The sequence below is a fragment of the Neopsephotus bourkii genome, unplaced genomic scaffold, assembly GCF_033783945.1.
Source record: "Neopsephotus bourkii isolate Nb327-2 ecotype Australia unplaced genomic scaffold, CSIRO-AGI_Nbou_v1 NB_1052, whole genome shotgun sequence".
In the NCBI taxonomy this organism is placed as follows: domain Eukaryota; kingdom Metazoa; phylum Chordata; class Aves; order Psittaciformes; family Psittacidae; genus Neopsephotus; species Neopsephotus bourkii.
In genome coordinates this window covers 1,622,696-1,642,450 of record NW_026901541.1, presented here as the reverse complement: position 1 = coordinate 1,642,450, position 19,755 = coordinate 1,622,696, and the positions used below count along the sequence as shown (strand labels likewise).

Here is a 19,755-nt window from a genome sequence, read left to right as displayed (position 1 = left end):
AGCTAATCATGAGATGGACCAAAAGAGAATGACACCTCTGAAACAGGCATCAAGTGGGATCAACTTGCTAGGGAGTTAGGAAACTTGCAGTTTGCCACTTAGTCTGTCTCTCTACCAAATCCATGATAGCTGGTTTCCAGAAGAAATGCAGATTTTGGGTGTCAGGCCTGTTTACTACAAGTGCTTTCTCAGCTGGTCAACATGATCAGAAGCAAGAGGTCAGGAATGGATCTGTTTAGGAAAACATATTCTTGCACTCACTGCAAGGTGTCTGTGCAGTTTCTATTGCCTGTGAAAGCTCATAACTGCTGTTTAGTATCTGATGCTTAATTATCCCCTGACTTCATCAACATAGTTTTTAAAAGAGCACCTGGTGCACTAGGTGAAGTGTATTATCTTCTGGAATGCCTACATGTGAGAATTCAAAACCGGGATGGTTTACAATGAGGGCATTTCTTTATTCACAACCACAACAGTGGTTATGAATACTCATCAACTAGCTTTGCATTTCTTGCTCGGGCATGTTCCAATTACATTTTGTATACACTGGTTTATAAGAAGTTTGTTGATTAGTTCTGAGGTGGAGGGGCAGGCTGAATCCTAGAAGAAGGGGTTCAGAGAGTTTCACTGAAGACAGAACTGTTGCAAAAATCTTTTTCACAGTCTCCATGGCACAACTGCTTATAACAAATGGGATTTAATAGTGTTTTACCTTCACTGCATAGCATGTTAGCACAGTGTTTGTGTGACTCATTCAAAGATTAAGAGTTTATCCTTAGAGTAGCATCTTTGATGCCTAACAGCCCTTTTTAAACTCTTGGAGTGAGTACTAAAGATTTGTGTATGTGAGCTGTTAAATCCTAAATGTATGTTAAAGGCACAATTAGAAACAGAAAGTACTTGTCAGACAAGTCTGGTGCTTGGACTCTACGGTCAAATAGCACCAGGGCTCCAATCCCTGCCACAACTTCCCTACAGGTCCTAACAAAGTCTCTCAAAGATCAACTGCTCCAACCAGCAGAAGAGCTTCTGCCTGGTTTGACACAATGACTCTGCTCCACTGAAATACTTCTTCAGCCACAGTTCTTGCAGCCAACCACAGGTAAAAAGTAGACATGATGCAAATACCCTCAAGGCCATTCAAACAATTTCAGGCTTCTGGACAAGAGACGCTCTGTGTGCTCCAGGACAGACAGTTATGGGAAAGATCTACAGACTTCAGTTGACTCATGTGGCTGATACCAAGTGTTCCTCCTCTAGCAACATCAATATTAAAGAGTTACTCCATAAACAAGTCACAGGTCTGTCTGACAGGGAAGAATAGAGAACAAGTTCTCTTCCCCAGCTCTTTTACCGTGAGAATCAGGATGAGGCAGTTCCTTCAGGAAAATAAAGGCATAAATCCTTCTCACATCTTTGGAAATGGTTACGAGATTCCACCAGCTACTGTTGCCAAGGTGGTGAAAACAAAAATCATTCTGACATTTAACAAGGAGCATAAATATTTATTACAGAATCACAAAAATGCTGGGGTTGGTTAGAAGGGACCTCTCTAACTCATCTGGTCCAACCTCCCTGCTCAAGCAGGGCCACCTAGAGCTGCTGTCCAGGGTCATTTCCAGGCAGCTTTTGAGTATGACCAAGGATGGAGGCTCCACAACCTCCCTTGGCAACCTGTGCTAATGCTCACTAAAGTTCACAGTGAAAAAGTATTTCCTGATGTTCAGAGGGAACCTCCTGTGTTTCAGCTTGAATCCACTGCCTCTGGGCACTACTGAAAAGAGCTTACCTCTGCCTACCTTGCACCCTCCCTTCAGGTATTTAAATACATTGATGAGATCCCCCTGACCCTCCTCTTCCCCAGGCTGGACAGTCCCAGTTCTCCCAGCCCTTCCTCATAGGAGAGATGCTCCAGCCCCTGCATCATCCTCTGACTCTCTCAAGTATGCCCATGTCTCTCTTGCACTGGGGAGCCCAGAACTGTGTGGCCTCACCCGTGCTGAATAGTGCTGTCCATTACTGGCACGTAGGAGAATGCACAGAGGAGAATAAAAAACACTTAAAAATATATTTTAGCATACACTTTGAAGAAACAAAACAATGCTCTTAATGTTACTCTGTAGAACACCATTCCTTTACTTTCACTTTTCAAAAAACCACAACCGAGCCACAGGAGGAACAATGTTGCTATTGAGAGCGACTGCTCCTAATACCAGTTTTAAACAGCGCTGCAGTCAACAGCAGCAGAAAGTGTGGACCACAGCCATAGTGTAGTTCATGTCCAAAGCAACCAGGTGAAACACAACTGAATGGTCTCGAGTCTACAGAATTCCTTAGAATAATCTAACTTACCCTTTGGCCTTGACTCTCTAAAATACTTACTGATGATATACCCACCTCCACTGAGTTCTTACAATTTGTACCAAATCCCTTCTGTCCCCTCATCTCCACACCAATCAAGCACTGTACATACCATCAGACTGATTTTCCAAATGAAGTAGCAGATGGAGATAATAGTGCAGGGTAAAAACTGCCCAAAATCTGAAGGTTTTCAGACTATGAATTCCAATGAGACCTAGTGCAAATTCAAGGCTTCTCACGTTTTTCCATTAGTTTAATCCATAATTTTGAAAATGGTAATACATTGCACTATAACCCATATGTTGACATTAAAGAAGGCAAGGATTGTAGAGTATGCAGAAAGCCATAGTAATTCATTTTGTGACTCATTTATTATGATGGACAACATGGCAAAGACTCAGCAGAAGTCCACGTTTCTGCAGGGTTGGGGGCGGGGGGATGTGACAAAAAGAACCAACATAGAATAATCACCCATTGTTGGGCTTTCTGACTACTCTCCCCCAGAACACTCATCTTCAGGATGTACTACTACTGTGGAGGTCTTGAGAATACAAAAGCTTTTAACAGCATGTTGTGTTACTGTAGACTATACTTGAAGATCTTTAGAAGGTGTTTAAAAAGTTTTCTTCTGAAATTGCGCTTAATCCTTGAAGAGCTTTTACCCAAGAATGAGGTCTTCTATTTGTCCATTGCAATTTCTTTGTACAGCAAGAGCAGTTCAAGTTTCACATCTCACTGATAAGCGCTGAACTTCACATCAGTAGGTCCGCTTTCAGACAGAAGACTTAGCAAATGTTCATATTCAATCATTAAAGTAATTTCCACCAGGATGCTACATCTAGATTACACCCAGTGGAATCTATGCATTTAGAGCAGAATTGAGACCAACCAATTTCACACAGCCTGCTGTTACTGGAGTCACACACTCCTAACAAGCAAACGAACCAAGCCCTTCTCTTGCCTGAAGGCTCAGTTAAATTAAAGAGTGCTGTAAGAGGACTGTTAAAGGAAGCTGGCAAGTAACGCAATGGCCTACATAAAGAACATCCCTGAAACCTGAACTTATCCATGAAGAAAGACTACTTGTTAGAGTGGCCTGTCTTTTGTCCAAACAGACATCAGATAACACTGATCTCTTCAAGTGGGAGGTTGGGGAGGAAGCCCAATGAAAAATAGAATTTGCTATGAACACAAAACCTGTGCAAGCTGCATTATTCTTTAATAAAAAAGCTAAAACAATGAACAAAATTAAAGATGACCGAGAGAAATTGAGGGAATATATTGACAGTGATGCAAACTACTATTATCCCAAGGACAGGGTATAAAATAGACTTGCTAGCAATCTGTTGCCTGAAGAAAAACAACATGGTGTAAAGACTCACACCTCAGTACCACATTTCCGTATTTCTCTCTGAAGAAGCTGTTCAACTCAAATAAAAATGGGACCCATTAGCCACTGTCTTCTCTTTTCCCAGGTATCTTCCTGTTTGCTAAGAATTTTGCATGATTATTTGGTTCTTTACACATCACCTCATTTTAGACACTCTTAAAAACACAGGGCTCACATGATGCTTTTCAAAGAGCTTAGCCCAAATTTTTCCTAGCACAAACTACACACAAAAATCTGAGTATCTGGAAGAATCCTGAGTACCTTCTGTTCTACTGGGAATGCCTTTTTTCTATCAAGATGATTAGCTGATCAAAGACATCAGTCTGGAAAGAAGCCCAGAATTAGTCCCTGCTATTGCCAGAATACTGATGTCGCTAGGAATAGATTAAAAATCAAATTTAAAAAATCCCCCCTGTAACCTTGTGCAAACCCAAGAGATAGCCAACTGCAAAACTCACTGCTCTGACCCCAAAAAGCTTTTCACCTTTACAGCAGTACCTTGGGCACTGATAAAAAAGGAAAGTGATTCATTTCTGAACTAGCAGATACACAAAGACCACAATATAAACATTCACTTCCTGCAGTTCCCTACTCCTGGATTACACACCCTGTAATATTACAACAGTCAACCAGCCACAATTTACGTAGTTGTTCAGGAAAGTGCAATTTTTTAGCAGCTGCAATTAGAGCAATTCCAAAAGAATTTCAGAACCACTCTAAGATCTTCAGAAAAAGCTCACTGTTTCCATACCCTTGTAAGAGAAATGAGACATCAAGGGGAGGTCTCAAGTCACCCCCTTCTTCACAGAGACAGTGTGTGAGAGGCTCAGGCCCTATCTGAAAGGCACAGTCCTTACACAATCAGGACAGTCACACTACTCTGTTTCATACATGAAATACAACTTCCTAAATGAGAAAACTTTGAAATCAGGTTTCCTAGTATCCCAGAATAATTTCTTTTCAGCCAGAATACATTACACGTAAGTTCATTAAACTAAAAGCAGTGTCCAGCTGAACTAGTCCATTAACCCAGGGACAGGACCTGCTGCACCTCTGGATTTATATCATATCCTGCTTGCAAATGATCCAAAAAGTACCATTCTCGCACTGCAGAGCAGGCTTGCAGAGCTTTCCAGAAATGCAGGCATATATTGCAAGCTCTTCATGAACTGAGAAAGTTTGTCACAGAACATCAGCCAAGACACATTTGGAATTACATTACAAATTACATTATAAATTTGGAATTACGTTACAAAGCTGGCACAAATAAAAAAACACCCCAGGATCAAAGGATGGGTTTGTTGGGCAGACATACACCCACCAGCTTCCATTGCCCTGACCAGCCACACAATAGTATCACCATAGTCAGTCACGTACACATTTCAGTACCTTCCTCTGCATAAGTGCAAAATGTTGCTCTCACCAGTTTCCCAAAAGCCTCTGCTTTATCACAAGCCAAGTCAGAAAAATCAATCTACATGGGCTGCTTTTCTACTTAGAAAAATCTTTTAATTTCGTCCTTCTTTATTTGTACCCAGAAGTTTAACTTCTGGGTAATTTTACAGCCACATCCGTTATACCCTCATCAACTAATTCCTTAAGGAAGTGGCTTAAGAACGCCATTTTCCCCATTCCTCTTAAGCCTATTTGTGCATTACATTACAAGCATCATCTGTTTACATTCAATTTGCAGTTATTTTTCAACAGTTGCACAGGAGAGTCTTTCTTCACTCAAATTCCTCTACTGGGATTTCATTTCTCTAAGCAGCTTGGAAGCACTACTTCAACTCTAATCTGCAGAGTAACACGTATTTCGTTCTCTTTCATTACCTGCTTTGGAGCTTGTTTGTTTTGTTTTGGTTTGGTTGGTTGGTTGTTTTTAATAAATGGGGTTTCCTCATGGGACCTTTGGTTATAAATCCATATTGATTATCCTCCAAAGCTTACTTCAGCTGTCCACCTGCTTTGTTGTACTGCTCATTATCCACCTTTGTGAGCTGCAGTTCTACATCAGCAGTGCAAATCTAACACTGCTGTGTACTTGCTTTCAGTCCACAGGAGCACTGCTGGGATGGGATGTAGAGACAGAAGGACATACACTGACAGTCTCCAGTGTTATTTTGCAAAAATTTGTAATTATCACTGCAATAGTTTGTAATCATCATGTCATTTTTTTTTAAACCTATCTGTGTTTCACACGCTCACTCATTCTCTTCAGTAAGCTGCCTTTTCCCACGTCCCTTATCAACGCAGTCACCTACAGTTAATAAACACAGTCAGTTCTAGTTATTTCTTGAGATGTTTTTCAACTGGTGTTTTTGTTGCAACTTCCCTCCCTGGCTTACTGCAGCCTGAACAGTAGATTTTCTCATTGCTTACAGTAAATAAAAATAGGAATACAATGAAATTACTTCAAAGCCATGTTAACTCAAAAACACCCTTCAGGCTTCCAGTTGCAATGCCAGACTGTATTAACCTTTGATACTCAGCTTCATCTCATCTTCTGAGCTGGTGCTTTTTCACAGCACAGCATAAGCAGCTAAGTTGCTGAACATCCACTTTCTGGTGCTGACAGTAACTCAATTGGTACTTAACTGCATTTATTGCAGGCTATTTTCATGCTGTTCAGCTACCCTTCATCAGCCAGGTATGAGATACTTGATTACTCTAATGTACTTCCTGATGTTCCAGATGGCAAGAAAAAGTACAAACAGAGCAAGGAAAGGGGAAAGGGGGAAAAAAAGCAGATACCACTGAAACAACTTAGCCAGAGTGCACCTAAAAATTGTTAACACCTTCCATACGTGTTTAATAGCAAAAAGCAATAACCAACAACAAGAAAAAGGCTCAGACCCTGAAACCAGTGTTAAGCAGAAAGTTTGCTTCAGCATAATGGTCTCTGATTTCAATATCTAAAAGAAAACACAACTACTAAAACCTAATGGTAGCAGTTTTCTGTATTAACTTCCTTTTTGACAAGTAATGGAAGATTTAAAATCACCTGTGAATTCACACTGGTATTACAAGTGGTCTAGTATCAGGGATACAAAAAACAACCCCCAAAACCCGATGACTGGTCTTTTTAAGCTTCTATTCCCAGAATCTAACCGTGTTATCTCCCTCTCCACTCTACTTACAGCCTTGACAAATTTTCTAGAAGTGGGGACAAAAAAAGATTTCTGGAAAAAACGGAAAAAAAAACACGGCACAACATACTCCTAATTTTTAAGTTTTGAAGGACTTAAGAGGGATATTTCTTCTGAATGCTACAGCATGCTTTACTTAAGGCATTCCAAAGGCAAAAAAGTTTGGTGTTGTACTCAAAACAGCTCATCTGATTGTGTATCTGAGCACAGATATTTACTGTAGATAGCAAGTGCTAACATTATGATATTTATACACACTGCTGTACATGATATAATCTATTTAGCACTCTTTACCCCCGTATTTTAACCTCACTAGCTCATAAACAGTGATTGTCAACAGTATCTTCTGCATAATACAGCTACCTTGCAATTCAAACAAGCAAAACTTACAGATAAATGCAGTAGTTCAAGACACTGAATGATTCAAATTTGATTATAGGATACTAAGTATCTGACAAATGAAAAGGCATTATCTTCAAACAAAGTTGTATGGATGATCCTCAGTCTTCTTTCAATTGAGAAAAAGTGCCATTTCATTCTTTAGGTATTGAAAATGTGGTTTCTGTTTACCTATACTGCAGATACTTACATATTTCTTTAGAGTTTCTTACAGTACCACAATTGTCCTGCACCAGTAAGTCAATAAATGAAGTAAAATCTAGCTTCCTTAGAGATCTTTACAAACTGGCATATTTCAGAGTCACCACCATCACCAATTTAAGGGAATTGGTAGGATGGCAAATTACAATGACTGATGCTACTGAAATACTCATTTGCTACCTGAAGAACATGTAAAATCCTCACTGATAAATCTATTCACTGACAAAGTAAGGCACATGGAACAATTTTAACGGTGGCACTGCTGGACTCAGGCTGGAACTTCCAAGCAACACAAAGAATTCTCTCCCTAACTTCATTCAGTGCAAGGCAAGACATGCTTTTGTAGAGAGCAACATTACAGGACTAAAATGCAGGTGATACTTTGGCCTACTCAGAAGCCCAACTAAATCAGTCACTGGCCCTTCTGGTTCTAAGCTAAAGGGTGAGAGAGAAGGAAGATATTAAGGAAAGCGTGCAGATTTATTCTGCTACACAGGAGGTATGCAACATGAATGCCTTTGGTCAGACAGCTACATACTGTGCTGTCATCGATTAAAATCCCTGGACTCACATGCCTGTGTTTACCTCATTCAGTCCACATTTCAATCCGAAGGTAAAGATTTTTTTCACTCTTCTCTCACTGCGCTCCAAGTCAGAGATGTGAAGAAGACTTAGTGGTTTTGTCATTTTCCCTAAAGCACATGCTTAGCAAGCCAAGAACAATGCTGTCCAGACACCAAAAGGTAATCATAAACCAATTGTTTCTTCCTTGGGATCATTAACTGCACAGATGCCTAGGGGCAAGTTTTCAGTTCATGTTTTAATGCAGCTATTTTAATGGCAGCTGCCACATGTCAAGTGATGATGTAAAATGCACCCAGCTTCAGGATGCTGATAGCATCCAGTGCTCCAAAGGAGCCAAGAATGTGTCATAGTCACAGCAAGTCTGTGATGGGTAAGTAATTATTATTAAAAATACATTACAATGTATTAAAATTAGCAGGACTTTAATTTCTTTTCTTTTTCTGAGCAAAACCACCAGATACCCTTTCCAGGGTGTTCCAGCTTGCCCTCCTTCTCATGTTATTAACAGGCCAAAAGTTTTCTAAAACTTTAATCACAGCCCATGTTCAGTAACTCTCCACTGAAGTAGACTTGATGCCTGAACAACAGAGTGCATAAAAATTCAACTGCTGTATGGTTAGAGTACCTTTGACAACCCAAGGGAGCAAACGCTATAAGCAAATAAAAATACACCTGCTGCTTAATGAACATGCAAGCTCAAAGATGTGTTAATATTTAGAAAAGATACTCTTTTATTATTGATTTATTAGTACAGTTACTAATACTCCCCATCACCATCCCCAGCAGAAAAAAACGTGTGAAAATGCTGTTCTCTAAGTATGGAGTACAAGGCTTTTTGCACTCAAAACAGTTTCTACAACAGAGTAACTGTCTGAACATAAGAAATACTGAATTCTCTTCCTTGGACATACCTAAAAAAGACAGAAAATCCTCCTATCCATCCTTCAAAGCCTTCATTCTTACCAGCAAGCTGAGCCGGCAATAAAAAAAAAATATAAAAAAAACCCCAACAAACCAAAACCACAACAAAATATAGATGAACTAAACCAGAAATATACCCCAGCTCTGCTAACTTTACAACTGAACTACCATCCTGAACTTAAAGATGTTTGGTGAGCATGAGAACTTACTAGAGTAACTACTGACCTTCAGAGTCACATCTGGAACATCCAGAACAACAACCTGAGCTTGATAATCCTGTGTTAATACAGACAACTCAGTGAGATACAGGGATAACAAGAATATTTTGGGACTGCCCTGATCTTTATACTTCTGTCAGAAATACCTTTTTATTCTTGAGACATGCAGACTAATATTACACAAGGGATGCATTATAAAAATAACAATATTCATACACAATCCAGATGCTCCTCTTTCCCATGAATGTGCTACTAGAGCATTTAATGTTCATCAAGCTCATACTTGTCAAAGTCACAACCCAAAAGCAAGAAGACAAGCTTTGAACAATGGGAGAAGAATGTGTCTTCAGCCTACACACTCATTACCTTCATTTTATAATTCAATGAAAACATGACTTCTTTTCTCCTGTGAGTTTGATCCTGTTTCTGCCAGGCAATAATTTTAGCTTTTCTTCTGCACCACCGGCAACAAATGAGAGTATGCTTCCTTACAATGGTGAAATTGCACTTCTGGAGCAGAATATAAGTAAAATAAATGCAAGAAGAACCCTTGCCTAGCTACCTGCAATGCCCTACTTTCTACCCTCATTAATAACAAGCAGCCAGCACCTGGGATTTGGGAGAGCAGAGCAGGCACACTTGAGCAATCACATGGTGGTTGTGGCTACTCCCAGGCCAGCCCTCCTCAAGCACTGCTTTTCCAGTTCTTCGGAAAAAAAACATTTTGGAACATCCTGTGCGAGATGGCAGTTAAAATGAAGCAGCACCAAAGCAGTACTCATACAGCTGTCAGATGCTATATACTTTGGAGAAATGAAGAGCAATTCCTGAAGCCACCCCTAAAGTGAGATTTATAGCTCATGCAGTGTGTTTCAATACTTCCTTGATTTCATATAAAACAATATTAACCTGCAGAAAAGTGACAGCCTCTGCTTACTCAATTTAAGCCACTGCAGACAACATTTCACCCGAAACTTTCACTAAGAAAATACTAATGCTTTCCGGCTAGTAAACATCAAGGATATACAGGTATTTTTCATTATGACATACAACACAGGTAAAAGAGATTTTAAAACGGTTTTTCCACTCTTGTGAATTATACAGCTGTGAAAGCCTGAAACCAGTACACAGAGCATTTTAAAGCTTTTCATATCCCACTAAACCCTTTTTCAAAGCACAAGCCCTAAAGTTACAGACTACCATTTGACTGCAAAGCATGAAGTCACAGTCAATCTCTGGCCTTTCAGCAGGCCTGTCATCCTGCAGCACAGACTTCTACCTACCCTCCCCTTTGCACAGTGAGAACCTACAAACATGTCTGGGGTAAAAGGAACGTTTCAGGTGTCCACCCAAAAAGTGGGAAATTTAAGGTACTTTGTTGTTGCTGTTGAACACTTCACTGCAATACATTCAGACTAATAGAGAAGGGTTAAAAAAGGATGATATGATCCGTCAGAAACCTAGCTATGAGCACCACACACTTCCTTTTCCACTTCCAGCTGGGCTGTTTCTGGCGAAACAACCAGTACCACCACAAGACTCCAGAGCAAAGGAAAGGGTACTGAACAGAAGGAGCTCTGGAAAGCTACATGGCCAACCAAGGTTCATCCCATCCCATTCTGCCTGGGATTCCTAGCAAAGCTATTTCCAACACTGTTACCCCAGTATCAAAAAAGAAACTACAAGTCAAAATACTGAACATAGAGTTCTGCACAACCTCCTTTTTTTCCCCTTTCTGCACAGAGTACCTCTAAGGCCATCTCCACAACTGAAAATATATTTAGTTAAAATTTGTCAGGGCTTTTAAAATCTCTCTACCTTTCAAAAGGGATTTCTGCACCTGCTCTGAGTCACTTATAGGATCAAAGTGGTTTTCACTTCTGTTTCAGAGGCTTCCAAAAAAAGAGCCCCACCTGCCATACACCTCTTCCTTCTCCCTCCTCCCCCACAGAACACAGTATGACCCTGACTCTGGCTAAAGGAGGTGATGAACAATCTACACTACCTCTGTAACTGCTCTCTTCCAAAGAGGATCTGCTAAGACAGCCAAGCTCGAAGTTCTGCCATTTCATTTTGCACCTCTTTTCCAGTTGTATTTCTAAGCAACTACACTGTTGAGCTGTTAATTCCTCACTGCTCTGAGTTATTATTACATACCCATGCCAAAGTCTCCACTGGTAAGAGCACAAGCACTAACTTTGGACCAGCAGTCATCTGCTCCCACGGAAGCTCGTGGAGCACTTCTGCAGACCCTGCCTTCATTCTGCTATGCCCTAAGCCTCCCCAGGGCCAAATCAGCAGACTGACTGCAGCTGAATCGGGGATGGGAGCAGCCAGGCTGCTGCCCCGCCATAGGGAAACTCCCACGCCGCTATTCAGCTCAGAAACCACCTCGTTCAAGCGGGGGAAAGCCCCACACCGAAATCAAGATTAGCAAACCCTGACGAGATGAGCAATACCTGGCCGCGATCCGTTATGAAAGCGGGGAAGAGGAGCAGTGCCAGGGAGGAGCCCTGCAGCCCCTACGCGGCCGGGGGGACCCGGGCAAGGAAGCGGAGAGCGGCGGAGGACGCTTCCGCAGCTCCCCAGGGAATCGAACACGTGTTCCAGCGGGGCGACGGGGCCGCCGGAGGCGTGCAGGCCGAGGGCTGCGCTGTCCCCGGACCGCCGCCGGGGATTCCCGCCCGTCGCGGGCTGCCGGCTTCACCTTAGGAGACTTCGCCGCACTCCAGAAGCCACCTGCGTGCGAGCGGCCGCCCGGCCGGCACGGCTGACACGCCGGCGCCAAGCCGCGACTGCACAGTCACTACCGGCAGCCGGCACTACCAGCGCCGGCAGGCACCTCCCATCCCCCCGCCCGCAGCCGAGGCGCCCGGACCCTCCCGAGCTGCCCTCACCCGGAGCTCAGCACATACACCCCGTCCCCGCGGGCTGGGCCCCGCAGCCCAGCGACCAGGTGAGGTGAGGCGAGGTGAAGTGAAGTGAGGCGAGCGGCTCTAAGCCTCGGCACAGCGCCGCCGCCCTCCCCCGTGCCTTAGACCGGGCGCTCACCAGAAGAAGAGCCGGGAGCAGAGGTTGGCATCCCGCAGCGGGTTGGGCTTCTCCTCGCGGGGCACCGCTTCCATGCCGCCCGCCGCGCCAACCCGTCCCGGCGAGGGCGCAGGACCAGAAGCGACTTCCCACCGCGGCAGCCGCCGCCGCTGTGCCGCCGGCCGGCGCTGTTTCCGGGAGCGCTGGCACCCCCGCCTCGTCCCTCCCTCCCGCCGCAGGACGCCTCCTGCCGGCCCAGCTCGCCCGCGGCTCCCGCCACAGCGCGGAGCTGAGGCGCCGGGCAGCCCCGGAGGCCGCGCCGGGCGGGATCCGCCCCTCAGGCTGTCCGCGTCTCCACCGGCTGGGGACGAGTGCCGCACGATGGGTCACCTCAGCGTGGAGGCAGCCTCGGGCTGGGGGTACTTCGCTCTTCTGCCCCTGGTTTCTCGCCTCTGTGTGTGTCCCTTCCAGATGGAATGCATCTCCTCGAAGAGCACGGTGCCAAGCGCCTTTTGGGGTAGAAAAACACACTAAGGGTGAGGGGTGAGTCCGCTTAATAGGACCAAATATCACCAGCAATGCTTGCTGTCACCTCTCCTTCCCAGATGTTGCAGATGGTTCCATTGACCCAGCCCTGTCAGAGTTCAAGGCCCGGTTGGATGGGGCTTTGAGCAACCTGGTCTAGTGAAAGGTGTCCGTTTCCATCGCAGGGGTTGGAACTGGATAACCTTTAAGGTCCCTTCCAACCCAAACCATTCTGTGATTCTATGATTCTGTAAAAAAAAATAAAATAAAATAAAACCAAAAAGACTCCTCATTGTTTAACAACATTTAGGATAGTTTGGTGGTGCAAATGAAAGAGTAGCTAGTAGTAGGAATTAAATATTCCAGGAGATGGTACCTTGCAGAAATCCTTGAAGCCATTCTCGAAAGTTCAGCAAGTGACCACCAGACTTCTTTGCACTACTGTCACTGTGCTTGCCACCGGGAGTACAACCGAAGAGAGTAGAGGAAACTGCAAGTGACTGCGGGACATGTATCTTTAACAAAGAACTGCTAATCTGCATGACAATGTAATTGGCAGTATGGGTCCCTGCCATACTGGCTATTTTTCTGTGGTCTCAGAATCACAGGATGGCTGTGGTTGAAAGGGACCTCTGAGGTCATCTGGTCCAACCCTGCTGCTTGAGCAGGATAGCCTAAAGGCAGTTGTCAGGACCATGCCCAGAGAGATTTTGAAGGTCTCCAAGGTCTCCACAACTTCTCTGGGCAACCTGTGCCAGTGCTTGACCACCCTCAGTCTTCAGAAGGAATCTCCTGTATTTCAGGTTGAACCTAGTGTTGTCCCCTGATATACACGGCTATATCCTCCACCCAGACTTCGTACAACTAATCACAGTCCTGAACTCCTGGGCTTCTTTCCAGCCCAGCTAAGCCAGCCCCAAGACAGGCACCACTCTTATGTTCTGTGTATTCATCTCATGCAACCAGCCCTGTCTCTTCCCACTAAAATGCATTGCCAGTGAAACAGTTTACAGGGGTGGCATCTGACTTACCTTAGAGGCATTGGAGTTGACAATGTTGTTGAGATAAAAGGGGTAGAGTCTGGGCCACACTGTATTATTGAAGGAGCAGCATCAATTCACGCTTGCAAGGATGTTATGATAACCATAAGCCAGACAAATCAAGCTTAAGCTTGCTGTCAGTAAACAGTGATGAGGTTGGCAGCAGCATGCACTGCTTGAGCATAGACAACATGTCACAGAATTTTTCAAGCACTAAGTAGTACACCTGTCAACAACTGTCTGTGATCCTTCCAGATTAAAACAAGGAAATAAACTTACAGAAATGGTGCAGTGGTTTGAAAGGACATGTATTCCAGAACCTGAATAATTAATTTGAATAATCTCCCAAAACATACAAAAAAAAAAAAAAGCTCTGCCCATCAGCAAAATCTGTCAGGCTTAGATTTCTGTGAAGCAAATTTGTCTAACTTGGTACCGATAGGAGAGTTAAAAGGTATGACAGCCCCGTGCAAGTCCCAAACCACCAGTAAAGTTTGGGTCAAGCAGTGAGAGAAAGGAAGATGTAAATCTAAAACTGACTTCATGAAACACTACCTTTGTGAAGTAGGTATGCAATGAAAGATTATACAAACATTTCTTAGTTTGGGCAAGGAAATAGAATACGGGTCATGAACATTTAATTTATTTAAAAAATGCAGTTAAAAGTATTAAAGCAAAATATTAAAGTCATTTTTTTGCAGTGTGATTGTAATGGTAGGAAAAGGACAAAGATCAAACCTTAAGAAGTACATTTTTCCTTTGCTGGACTTATCAGCAACAAATGTTGGCACTACTTGGTTTTAAAATAGGTATTAGGGTTTACTTATAAGTCCAAAACAAAACACCCTGCAAATTCTTGGAGCAGGAAAAAATAAAAAGGAAGGGGAAAATAAAATTCAGCAAACCCCATAATACCCTGAAAGCCAAATGAATCTGTAACTCTTGTCTGTCAAGTGTGCAAACAACCATTAGAAACCAAGGCAGTAATAAAGAAGTGTGAAGCAATTAGCAACTAAAATGCTCAAGAAAATCTGAGACTGCATATGGACGGGAAGGGGAAGGAAAAATAACAGAGTAATGAAATTAATAATCTTTCTGGTTTAGAGAGAGAGAAAAGCAAGATATAAACACACTATGTGCGGCTTAGTAAATCTGCAATACAGGTAACAGTCTAGCAAAGCCAACTACTCAAATAGGGTAATGGCCAAATTAAGGCAGTTGCATCTGCATTAAACCTGTTATGCATATACACTGTGCTAAGGAAATCAATTCTATGATCACAGAGGGTGTCCCAACATGAAAACACACAAGATTCCCTGTTTATTCACTGCACAAGAATGACCATAGTCACTCATTAAGCATTTGTACAATGTGTGGCTTGAAACCCTCGCTCTACTCTCTTCTCATTCTGAATGCAGTCAGACTGACTAGTTTCTTTATGTGCATTTTCTGTGGCACTTATCACTAAAGTACCAGGAGTTCACAAACTGCTGTTCTGAGAACCCTGAGAAGATAATTGGGCAGTTTCAACCGAATCCCAGATGGTGAATGAAGAAGAGTGTGGACCTTAAGGTGAAATACAGCCACTGATCCCTGTTATGCAATAGGAACCTCACTAGGATTATGTAATAGGAAATTCCTATTATGCAATAGGAAAGCTTACTCTTGTGGAGGATGTAGCCCTATAACCTCTCCCTTTCAGACAAACAGCCATTGATTTCAGGGCTGAACAATTTCACCACGTCATACCGCAGGGCCTTGAGAGTCACCTAGAGAACCAGGACATGCACGAGTGTGTCTGAAAAGAATGTATTAAAGATTTGCTGAGCACTACATGGTGTCTCCGAGGCAGTATTAGGGACAGAGTCAGATTCAAAGCTGTTTGCAAGACATCAGAGGGAGTAGTTTCCCAGAGACAAGCTATGATAGCAGAATGTGAAGGCTTTACAACAGTACATTGTTTGAGTTTAATGTTTTTTTGATTGAAGCCAGGCAGAAAGGCGGACTGTATGCCTGCCTGAGAAAACAAACAGGCAGCCTTATTTGCTGCCATGCCACAGGCAAGAACACAGGCTGTCCCACTGGCTGTCAGCCCAGCTTCTCACTATCCGGTGGCCTGTTTCATCATCTCACTGACGTATCCACGAGAGTCGCTTCTCATCCTTCTGCAATACAGACATAGCAGCCTGTTCTTGTTAAGCTGCAGAACACAAATGTCAGTGCTGCAGAACCAAGCTGTAAGTAGTTTTGCTATTTCAGTCTGGTGATCAGAGTGGGATACCTCAGCTTCTCTTCCTATTTCTTCTTGTTACCCCACTAGCCATCTCTATTTTCCTCATATCTTTTACTACATCCCCATGTTAATTTTATACATGCCACAGTTTCTTATTTATACTAATTGACTTATTCATTCTCTTTAAATTAAGGTGCAGTTCAGGTGTCTAAGCAGAGGTGCCTTCTTCCATCTTAGACATGGTGGGGTATTCCACTCAGCCACAAGTTACCACTCCAGGTTTCAGGTCTTCCATTAACTGTGTTACATCTCCTCAGCCTGTGCTCATGTGTCTGATGCCTTATAATTGACAGTGGGCACCTATGTTTAAACTACTGAATCTCACCCTTACCATCTTCACTTCTGAATCAGTCTGGGGTTTAAGCCAGAGTCCTCTCCATCTTTTGACTAACACAATAAGGTTATTTTGGCCAATATGATTCTCCCTAAAGAACCTTTAATTTCCATTCACATTTGTCTTTCTAATTGTCACATACACACACATATACACACACTATATATTTCTGATAACTTTCATACTTTAGTTCTTTTGATGTTTTGATGTCCACTTACTTGCTTTACACAAAACTATGTTAAAATCATTTATCCATAGCAAATAGTTTGTACTGATTACCTGCTGAGGTTCAAAACCAGTTACTTTCTATTAAATATTTGATGCAGTAGAAAAGTATCAGAAAATGTTGTAATAAAGTTAAAATTTACACGCCTACCACCTGTTCAGCTGCCCTTAACAATTTCATCTCCATACTTCTTGCACAGATGCTTAGAGACTGATACTTCTGTCCAGTAATTTGGATGAGCTTGCAGCAGGCCTTCAGCAGCAGCTCCCTGTGCTATTAGTTAAAACACCAAATAATGTGTTTTTACAATATTGCTGTCCTGAGCTACATAGCCCTCCTCCTATATTCCTAAGCAGCTAAGAGCTTATCTCACTGTTCTAGTCTCATGAGGTAATAGACATTAAACTTCCTGCTTCTATTATTACTGTTTCAAGTGTTCAATTTTTTAACCCACATCTCTAATATTGATAATACAGCTTCCGAAGAGCAAAGTTTTTCTTTACATTCTCTTTCAAACAGTATGTTGCAGAAAATCTTGCCCTTTGTTTGCCTTTTTCCTATCCTGATCTCTTGCTTTTTTAGCTTAATACTAGCCCACACAGCCCAGGATAATCTCCAAGCAACAGTGAATTACAGTAACAGAAAAATTAAATTGAACTTGTTTCAGGGCAAGGGTGAGTCAGCAAACAGAAAACAAACTTGTGTAAGCATTGTGCAGACTGACTGATGGCCTAGGGAAATGAAGACTTCTCATCCCTGACATTTAAAAAATAGATTAGGTTGTTTCTGCTAGGAACAGGGAGTTGGACTCAATGATCCTTCTGGGTCCCTTCCAACTTGAGACAGTCTATTATTCTATGTTTCTATAATCTCTGCTATGATGTTTGCGCAACATAGGCAACCTAAATCGAAGGGTAGAAAGTGGATTAACTGACCTCCTGACATCTGTGTTTTCTGTGAATGCCAGTGCCCATGGACTCATTTGACTAGGCAAGATTGCCAGGGTTTTGTCACAACTTCCACACAACAAAGGGGAAATTATTTTTTGAAATGTCTTCTCAGAGCCTGGAGGTGAATGGTTGATTTCCACTTCCATTCATGTAGGTCTGATTGCAGTGATACTGTGCCCTTGAGGTACAGATTGGAGGATCAAAAGATCCTTTTAATCCGAGTATAAATTTTGTCTTAATTTTCTACAGCAACATTTAGGACATACAACACTGAAAAATGCAGAATTCACGTGGCTTTGGTTAGAAACCTCTGTTTTCAAAAGTGACTAGGAACAAACAAACAACATTCTTCCAATTGAGTTAGTAAAACCTGTGCTTCTTTCAAAGCTTTTCTTGATTACAGCATTCTCTTGCATTTTCCACATTCATTTACGCAACATGGTTTCTGTTGCATGATCTGTTTCGTTTAGTGTCAACCTGAATAGGCAAGAGGGAGAGGAGAGACATCAGAAGTGGAACCATGGAAGGTTTCCCTTTCCTGAGGAGTAAAGAAGAAAGGAAAATGCAGATCATGAGCACTCAGGCATTTACAAGTTACACAGCAAAACAGTCAGCAGGTCCACCGTTATGTCCCAGATGTTTCCGGTTGTTCTTGAAGCCACTCAGCTTCTATGCTAAAATCAGAAAAATAAACAATGTACAAATGCTCAAACAAAACTGCCTTTCTTCCCAGAAGAATTCCTTTCCCTCTAGTAATAATGCAAATAATCAACAAGGTTGAGAAGAAAAGGCATGTAGGTCACTTTTCATAACCAAACGTCACCATCAAGGTCATCTGGATCCTCATCGTATTTCATCTGGCATTCCCAGACTTATGTTTAAGAAAGTTATTTTTGGCAACAGCCAGGGGACAGAAGACAACACAGACAAATTCATAGGTTACTACATAGATCTGAGGGTTTTTTCTTTCTGTAACATAAACCCACAGAAAAGCTTGCTTAAATTGAGTGGCACAGTGTGGCTTTTGCCCTATGTTATACCATAGTTATATCAACTATGATGGGAGGTGGGACATAATTAAAACAATTTATTTTGTTATAAGACAGTACTTCCAACCTCAAAATAGTAATTGCAGATGGTAACTTCAGATCTATAGATGTATGCACTTTCAGATCTATAGACTAGAGATCTTCAAATTTCTTCCAGTAACAATGACTCTAAAAAATATATTTTTTTTTTCCACTTTTTTCTGAGATGCCTGGGTAGTATTTGCTGCCAGCAATGGCCTAAGCAAAAGCCTAATGTCATCCAGCATCCTGGATGAAGATGGAAAATAGCTAGAATACTGACAGGTGCAGTAATATTTAGAGGTCCCAAAATTAAGCACTCTCATAAATTTTAATAGCAAAAGAAACACACTCACACTGCACTCTGAAAACTTGATTTCTATCTTTAATAAGAACCTCAATGCAAAGTCAAGTACCACTGCATGTACATATACAGTTAGCTTTAAATAACAGAAGGCACAGACAGAGACCCAGCATTCTAGCAAGATGCTGCATGCAGGAAGATAATAGTAATTAAAAATGACAATTAAAAAAATCATAATTATTCTTCATTTTTATGCTGAGAAAGAAGAGGATGCTTTACCCAGTTTTCAATACTTTACTGGAAAGCTAGAGACCCATGAAAATGGGTAATGCAGTTCTGTTCTAAAAGAAATAAGCTAAGACCAGCAGAGCCATCTTCAAAGTATGTCACATATTTTGTGACCTGTGTATGAGGCACTTGCTGTGAAGTATGGACAGTCAAATCAGAACACAAACAAGGTCAAATGACTGCAAACGTAGTTGCTCTCAGCCTTGGCCAGTGCAGTCTGTCAACACTATTACCACTAGGTCTTCCTTAGTTCTCAGCTGCCTCACCAGGGTCTAGCATGTGTACGTCCACAGCCTGACCTTTTGTCTGGGTCACGCAGAATTCCCACTTTTCTGGGGCATCAGAAAAAGAAGAAAGAGAACTTTCTCTGACACTACTGGGCACAGCTCTCAGCAGACCACCTGCCAATGCAGAGCTCCCAAAAAACAATTTTTGGAGTCCACATATCCTTGGCCTGCAGGATATCTTCGTATCCTC

The 19,755-nt window shown here is 42.3% G+C and overlaps 1 protein-coding gene across 5 annotated transcripts in view; it reads right to left on the bottom strand.

Annotated features, from left to right (window-relative positions):
• The window catches only part of ABCC4 (ATP binding cassette subfamily C member 4 (PEL blood group)), a 154,996-nt gene extending 142,531 nt beyond the window's left edge, over positions 1 to 12,465 (bottom strand). For 4 of the 5 annotated variants that reach the window (XM_061361080.1, XM_061361079.1, XM_061361082.1 and 1 more), the window contains exon 1: positions 12,273 to 12,465. In XM_061361080.1, the coding sequence (XP_061217064.1) occupies positions 12,273 to 12,346 (74 nt within the window). In that variant the 5' untranslated portion in view covers positions 12,347 to 12,465. Of the gene's footprint in view, positions 1 to 11,680; positions 11,784 to 12,272 lie in introns of those variants that run through there. The other variant, XM_061361081.1, reaches the window with a different exon arrangement.
• Between the last annotated feature and the right edge of the window lie 7,290 nt (positions 12,466 to 19,755).